The sequence below is a fragment of the Bactrocera tryoni genome, chromosome 5, assembly GCF_016617805.1.
Source record: "Bactrocera tryoni isolate S06 chromosome 5, CSIRO_BtryS06_freeze2, whole genome shotgun sequence".
In the NCBI taxonomy this organism is placed as follows: Eukaryota; Metazoa; Arthropoda; class Insecta; order Diptera; family Tephritidae; genus Bactrocera; species Bactrocera tryoni.
In genome coordinates this window covers 38,283,365-38,291,985 of record NC_052503.1, presented here as the reverse complement: position 1 = coordinate 38,291,985, position 8,621 = coordinate 38,283,365, and the positions used below count along the sequence as shown (strand labels likewise).

General features: G+C 38.3%; 1 protein-coding gene across 1 annotated transcript; it reads right to left on the bottom strand.

Moving 5' to 3' along the window:
* Window positions 1-654: 654 nt before the first annotated feature.
* Window positions 655-8,002, bottom strand: LOC120778085 (gustatory receptor for sugar taste 64b-like). The gene is made up of 9 exons (XM_040109783.1): window positions 7,919-8,002; window positions 6,448-6,639; window positions 3,966-4,163; window positions 3,707-3,867; window positions 3,472-3,594; window positions 1,608-1,762; window positions 1,374-1,539; window positions 987-1,076; window positions 655-852 (listed from the first exon to the last, which is right to left on the bottom strand). The coding sequence occupies exons 1-9, from the start codon at window positions 7,965-7,967 to the stop codon at window positions 736-738; spliced, it is 1,251 nt and encodes a 416-aa protein (XP_039965717.1). The 5' UTR covers window positions 7,968-8,002; the 3' UTR covers window positions 655-735.
* Window positions 8,003-8,621: the final 619 nt, after the last annotated feature.

Sequence of the window (8,621 nt, the reverse complement as noted above, 5' to 3'; positions counted from 1 at the left end):
TGAATTTATCAAAATCTATGGTTTATGACATTGAGACGAAGCACTTGAACATGCGCAAGGTGTGCGCGAAGAAGGTCCCAAAAGTACTCACTGACGACCAGAAATTGCGGCGAGTAGAAGTGTACCAAGAAAATTTGAACATATGTGAAAGTGACCCCTAATTTTTAAATAACGTAATCAAAGGTGACGAGTCATGGATCTGTGAATTTGATCCCGAAAAGGCCGATGAAGAGCAAGCATTTTGAGACGACCGAGGGTATCCAAGGAGCATTCACCTCGGCTCTCAAGGCTATTCCAAAGAATGCCTTTCTTGACGTCTTTAATGCTTGGAAGTCGCGCTGGCAGCGCTATATCGACCCAGAAGGAGCCTATTTTGAATGTTTTTAAAGAATTGTAACGATTGGTTCAATATTTAAATTGACTCAGTACTCTTACTTTCCAGACAAACCCTGTATCTTGACTCTATCAGTCTATCAGTCAGTAAAGAAGATGTCTTAATGGAACTTAGTGCATATATTTTTAGTTTTGATTTCGGGCTCAAGGCTTTATATAATAATAATCATTTTGCGGACTTCTTCATGGATTCAGATGGTAATTTTGACGTTAAGAAGAATTCTACAAGAGACATTTCTATAAAAACTTCCTTTACAATTCTTTATTTGTTTCACTTTATTTCTCGCATTATTTTTTACATATGCTCTCGTTATATCTAATCAATACGCAGTTCATTTAAGTTCACTCATTTTCAGCTTCGTACTCAATCGGCCTGCAATAGCTCGTAACTTGCTGAATGGAGCCCTTGTTGATGACATCCGTAACCATCACCTCATAGGTAAAGATTGTACCGGCCATCTGCAGGCAAGAAAACGGGAAAGAAATTATATTACAACACACTTATATTATATTTATCGTATATTTCAGTCGGTGAAAGGACAAAGGTTGCGCATACAGACAAAGATAAAGACAAGAATTATATATTGACTTGCCGCCAAAATTAGTTGTCGCGTAATGAAGAAGAAACCGCAGCCTGACCAAGCTGTTAAGTCGAAAGCCAACTGCTCGCTGAACCGTTGGGCCTGAAAAAGATTAGGGAAAAGCGAATAAATGCCAAACAGAGGGCCAAACTAATGCACACAAACATTTATTTACACAAACACACATACATAAGTGCCTATTGAAATAAACATACAAATGTATATATATATGGATGTGAATAACACTATCCAAGTTGAATTATTGAGTGAGTTTACCAATAACAATATAGCGCAAATGGTATGGAATCATGGTGTAAAGAAAGTAAAAGTGACATTGGCAAAAACATTGACATTTATTGTGATTTTAAATGACGCGTGGTGTTAACCGCATATGCCCACCTCCACACACCACGACGTGCTTGGTACGCTGCGCAGCGTACACAATATCCGCTTGCTGTAGTCATTAACAGAGGAGGCCATGAAAAGTGTAAGAATGGTGCGAAAGATGGCGAAAAACAAGGAATACCAGAAAGCGGTTACAGCAATCAGGTCAACGCCGATATTTCTGTGGATGAGAAATTAAAGAAAAACAGTCAACGCTTTTCTAAATAATGCTGGTTGACAGTTACGCACTGGAAACTATTGAACAGCTGAAAGCAGATAAAGTACATATTATTACTGCATGCTAATAGTATCAGCGGCGCTATTTTGTCGTTAAGTAAACGCATAAGATGTATCAACTCAAGGAAATGTCCACGTACTTCGGTCCAGAAAAGCATTGGTAAGGCCTGCAATATATAATTGAAAAAAATACGTTAATTGTTAAGAATAAAGTTATTGAGAAATGAAGCGTGATGAATTCTTATTACTAGAAGGGAATGTGAAATTTTGTTGAATAAGCCTAAAAACAAAAAAAAACGTTAACTTCGGCTATACCGAAGCTATATACCCTTCACAGGTGCATCTTTATCCTGATTTTAATCGATCAGTTTTTAAATCTCTTTGCTCGGACAATGAAGTAATACCCTAAATAATAAACCATACCAAATTTCATGACTGTGTCTTATGAAAACAAAAAGTTTTGCATACAAGGATTTGGTTAGTTTCTATGGCAACTCTATTTGTCCGATCTGAACAATTTCTACGAAACTTGTAGGTTAGTAATGAATGTCAAATTTCGTGAAGTTTTCCATATTAAGACTTCGGATGGATCGGTCTGTTTGCTTGACAGTCATTTCATCGTGTCACGTTTCACTTTGGTACAACGCTTGAATATTGTCCATGGTCCATGTCTCTGCACCATATATTGGTCTTTGTTTCTCGAGAGAGGGCTGTACTTTTCAATTTCTACTAATATTCCGAAGTAGCATTTGTTGGCAAAAGTTATTTTCCGTTGGAGTTCGAGGCTGACATTATTGTTGCTGTTAATACTGGTTCCAAGATAGATGATATTATCTACGACGTAAAAGTTATAACTGTCAACAGTGACGTGGGAGCCCAGTCGCTGGTGTGACAACTGTTTGTTTGATGACAGGAGATATTTGTCTTTCCCATTTGCTTCGCTTCCTTATCCATTCTGGGGAAAGTAGAACTACCGGCGCGGTTGATATGGCCAATGATATCGATGTCAAAAGGAACCTTTGTAGAAGGCTGTACCTTCTCTATTCAGATCTGCAACACGCACGATAGGGAGTCGCCTTGTCTGAAACCTCGTTTGGTATTGAACGGCTCGGAGAGGTCCTTCCCGAGCCTGATGGAGCTTGTGGTATTGCTCAACGTTAGTTTACACAACCATATTAGTTTTGCGGGGATACCAAATTCAGACATAGTGGATCGTCTGCTCCATCGTCATCGATGGGAGAATCGGGTTTGCCATCTCCTGATGTTCATGTTTAAAATTGTGTTAAATGGGAAGTAGGTGTGGTTTTAGTCCGATTTCGCTCACTTTCATAATCTAATATAAGAATATTTTGGTAGTATTGTACATAAATTTTTGTTAATATAGGTCGAGTCGTTCTTAAAATGTTAAATTTCATCAAAAAGTAGGTGCTACCACGCTCTTTGTCTAATACTTACGTTAAGTGCCTTCGTTACCATTCCGAATATGAAATTTGCTTCTTCTGGCGTATTTATTTAGTAGGTTGTAACTACTCTTAACAGTTTTCAACATAACTATTATACGAGAAGTGAGCGTGGTTATCATCCAATTTGACCGATCAAATGCAAGTTCTCGTACGGAAACTTAAGTATTTCTGAGCGATATATGTAGCTTTGGTGCGACAAAAGTTAACTTGTTTTCTTGTGTTTATTGGCTTGGTCTGCATATCAAAATATTTAGCACTATGAGAACTAACTGGTAATTCCCTGCGTACTCACAATGCTTTCACTGTTTTTGTACTAATTGATATGTAGCACGCTTCTCACCTTGTATAAAAGTGCCAAGCAATTATTTTTATCGAGGCTAGATATATCATATTCATTTTCGCTGAGTATTTACCTTGTTATGCACAGATTCGATCCGTAGATAAAGTTGATGAAAACGTGATGCCAACCCCACACTTACACAAATGATGAAGGCATCAGTAAATGACCTGGGGTAAGCCAAGGTTAAATTAATCCACTGTGAATGATAAAAGTTCGATTATACCGTTAAAACTTGGTAAATATTATAAACACTTTAGATAAATCAGACACCACACTGCAATTTTAGTTATAACTGCAATTGAACTCACCTCCACCACAGGCAAATACCAAAAGTTAAAAGGTACAACTTTGCTTAAGTGTGGCCTTTCCCGTCTGTAGAGACTTTCCCAGAAAGTGATATTGTATTTGCATTGCGTGCGTTCTAAATTGCTTTTATGAAATGAATTAAACACAAGAAAACTGTGCTCCACTGAAATAAAAGCCAAAACATACATAAACATATTTCACCTCTGAATAGAACTTATTTTATTTTGACGGAAACTTTTTCCTCGCCATCACTGTACCTACCCATGGCACTGAACATAACCAGACAGGTTAATGCGTAAATGCGTGCCTTCATATTATATGTCGCATATATACGATAGGGCGGTCGCAGGAATATCTCTTCTGTGCGGCGCCAGGCTCGCATGATAAATGGCCACTTTATGGCCAAACGCCAAAAGTACACATGCTCCAGCATGCACACCACAAACAAAGATATTGTACCTGTCGTCATAAAAGATAAACGTATTACAACAGAATTATGAGAAGCACATATGTACCAGGGTGGTCCAATAATTATTTAGCCCGCAAAAGATTTATTTTTCAGCATTAACGATTACAACCGACCTTGCGATTTTCCACCTTCTTCAACTCATGTTAAAAAATAAATTTTCTTGCTTCCTAAAATAGATGATAAAATTTTCATCGGACTCAAAACACGGAGGCAAATTTTGATAATACGTTTGATGACACTTTATAGCCTTGTTCGACCAATTTGATACTACTCAGATCCGTTCCATTGTCATATACCTCACAGTTCTCACAATCAGCCAAATTTGGCATAGTAGAGTCCTACGACTTGACAAGCTGGCCGACAGGGGTAATGCTCGAAAATTCTACGAAAAAATGCGGTGACTTACAGAAGATTTCAATACCGGAGGCTAGTCTTGCAGAGCCCCCAGAGGTGATCTCTTGAGTGATGCCCAGAGCATACCGAAATTATGGAGTGAACACTTCTCCAGCCTGCTGACTGGCAGTGAAAGCATAACACCTGGAGATGGTGAACCCGATTACCCAATCGATGACGATGGAATAGATGTTCCATTACCCGACTATGATGAAGTTCGAATAGCAATCATCCGCCTGAAGAAAAACAAAGTGGCAACGGCCGATGTGTTGCTGGCCGAGCTATTCAAATACGGCGGCGAAGAACTAATAAGGAGCATGTATTTGTAAAATATGGTCGGACGAAAGCATGCCCGATGATTGGAATTTAAGTGTGCTTTGTCCAATACGCAAAACAGAAGACCCCATAATCTGCGGCGACTACTTTGAGATAAGCCCCTCCATACTTGCATATAAGGTTCTATCCAGCGTAATGTGTGAAGTGACTTAAGCTCACCGTGAACAAACTGATTAGACCTTATTAATGGAGCACAGACCTGCAGAATCTACAATCTATCAAATTTGAGTCAGGCGCCAAATCTTAGAAAAAACCCGTGAAAGGAAGATCGACACATCCACCACACACCACCTCTTCTTTAATTTCAAAGCTGCATTTGACAGCACGAAAAGTGCAGCCTTTATGCTGCTATGTCTAGATTTGGTATCTCCACAAAATTAATACGGCTGTGTAAACTGATGATAAGCAATACCAACAGCTCCGTCAAGATTGGGAAGGACCTCTCTGAACCGAACTCCCTATCGTGCAACTTCTTCAATCTACTGCTGGAGAAAATAATACGAACTGCAGAGCTTAATCGAGAAGGTACAATCTTCTATAAGAGTGTACAGTTCCAGACTGCATAAGGAAGCAAAGCAAATCCAGGCAGTAGTGAACTCGCGACTTGACTCGACCGTCACTATTGACAGTCGTAACTTCAAAGTCGTGGAAAATTTCGTCTAATGTATTCGAGAGAAAGGTTCTGCGGAAGATTTGTGGTCTTTTGCGCATTGGTAGTGGCTAATACCGCAGTCGTTGGAACGGTGGGCTGTACGAGATATACGAGGACATTGACATAGTTCAGCGACTTAAGACACAGCGACTAAATCATGTCGTAAGGATGGATGAAAAATCTCCAGCTCTGAGAGTATACGACGCAATACCCTCCGGGGGAAGCAAAGGAAGAAGAAGACCTGAACTTCGTTGGAAAGATGTGGTGGATTATCCAATTGCCGCAGAACAGCGGCTTCGGCTATAACCGCGGAAGACGTCAAGTAAGAAGATAAGTCCTACGACCGTTTTGACCTTCTCTCTGCTGAAAATTAGACAGTAATCGTCTACGAGAAAGAACTAGGCGATAGTAAATTTTCCCGCGTTAGTGCTAGCTAGATCTCGGTATTTTCCAGAGACAGATAACGTGTAAGATTTGTGGATGCGTTAGAAACAGTGCTCAATTCATTCTAAGCTCAATCAATCTTATGATAACATTATCGTAGTCTTCCTTCATTTGGGGAAACTAGTTCTACGACGCCAAAGTAACTTCGAGAGATAGTGATTAATTCTTTATTTCCTAGTCAATAGACAATAGGAATATCAATTTTCTCACACTTAAAAATCTTTTAGATGAAATATCTCTCAAGCGGTTTATAGGTTAGGTCGGTTACTTTCGGCAACACCCTCGCAGGTTTCATACAAAATCCATTTGACACATCCAATTCTAGTTTTCTATTGTTTTGCTATATAGCATTTATATTATTTTATTAATACTTTGCGGTATTGTATTTCATGTTATAATGTATTTTAATATATCCGATTTTCTCTTAACTTTTTTATGCGTCTACTTACCTGAATTGTGAAAATTTAAACCAAATTTGAACACCAAATATCCCACAGTAACAAATTCCAGTGTATTCAAAAGCAATATAATCCCCGAATAAAGGGTATGTAGACTAAACCAAGTGTAATAGACTCGATGCACATCATTGGCCAATATGTTGGAGACGGGCAACAAACCGAAAAATTGCGATATGAAAACCACTGTATAATATTTAAGAATACATAATAAATATATTGGAATATTTTTAATTTTAACTACATAACAATTATATCGAACTGAAGGGTATGGAACAACTTTGCGCATTTTCCGTCGGGATCTTAAATTGAAAGCGTACAAAATTCAGCTTGTGGGCTCTTGAAAAGTTCTGACGATTTCGAGCCAAATTTTGTTCAGCGATGAGGTCCATTCCCAGCTCAAGGGGTATGGACAAGTAAAATTGTCACATTTAGGACGAAGAACAACTTGAAGAAATTGCCATTTCATCTAGAAAAAACAACGGTTTTATGGGGTTTGTGGACCGGTGGAATCACAGATCCATTTCTCTTCAAAAATGATGCCGGTGATAATGTAACCGTCAATGGAAACTGTTATGGCGCCATGATAACCGATTATTGGAGCTCGTGATGTTGAGGACATTTGGTTTCAACAAGGCTGCGCCGCTTCCTACACATCGCATCAATTAATGGCTTTGTTGAAAGAACTCTTCGGTAAACAGATCAATTCACATTTTGGACTGGTCGATTGGCCCCCCAGATCGTGTGAAATCACACCGTTTGACTTTTTCCTGTAGGGATATGTAAAGTTGTCGCGAACAATTCCGCTTCGATTCAGACCTTGGAAAAAACATCACGCATGTCATTCGCCAGTTACCAGACGAAGTGCTCGAACGAGTCTTTGAAAATTGGATTGTAAGATAAGGCTGCCATAAATGATCGATAAAAACAAACCATGTATAGAAAACTTTCGTAATTGTCAAGGTATTTTTAAGAATTTCGACAGACATTATTATGAAAGACATCATTGTAATTTTCGAACATATTATTCATATCGGATCAATATGGCATATAACTGGCACTCGAACTGACCGACCAAATTAAGATAAAGATTTTTGTATACCATTTTATGCTAAATATAAGGCATTCAACTGTCAAGTGTATTACAGCCGAAGTTTACTTTCTTGTTTGTTTTTTTCAGAATGCCCACTCTCACATCTCTTTTTCTAATATTGACATATGGCAGAAAATTGTTCACCAAATTGCTGGTGTGAACATTTTAGGCAAATTGCATGTTCGTGCTAATATTTTCGGTAGTCATTTAAAAGTTATGCAAACCCGAAAATTATTCACGACAAAGCTTCGAGAATTAGTTTTAAGCTTTGCAAATTGCATAAAATATAATATAAACCACCATATATACCACTTCACAAAGTAGCTCACTAAAGTGCACGCGCTTGTGCGACAACAGTAACATCGTACGTACCTTTGGAGACACAATTGTGGAATGTTTGATCCTCCAGCTGCTGCGACATTCCCGCTTTTACTGGCACTCACGCACGCACCAAAGACACGAAAGCAAATGCTACAATTACCGGCAAAAGTTTGAGCTTTTATCGCAGAACATAATCGCAGATATGTATTTGGCAGCCATTTACTCAGGCCAGGCTATATTCTTAATACGTATTTATGTTCATATATGTATGTAAGTGCATAATGCTACTTGTTGACAAGGGCAATGTGCAAACAAAATTTGTTAAGTTGGCAAAAAGTAAGGATTATACGAATGCGAATGGAAACTCATGTTCTACAAAAAAAGTTACAAAAAGTGATTTCAACTCGCATTTCAGATTAAAACACAACTGAATGAATCCCAGAATTAGTACTTCCACTTGGGTAAAATGGTTTTAAAAGTTTTTGTGTTGAGTTGGGTTTGAGACTATATGTCTAAGTTCCTCCAATAAAAAGAAAGAAATAATAATTTTGTATAGCTATAAAACCATTTAGAGGAAAAAATATGGTAATTTACTAAGCAAACCTTAAATCCGACATCCTACAAACCAGTTCGTATTCACTGAGCGTAACACCAACTACAACAGACAAATAACTAAATTTAGACACAGCAAAGCTCGGGGTTGCACTTTGAGAAAGTATCAAATGATTCTGGTAATAATCAAACTCAATAAAAT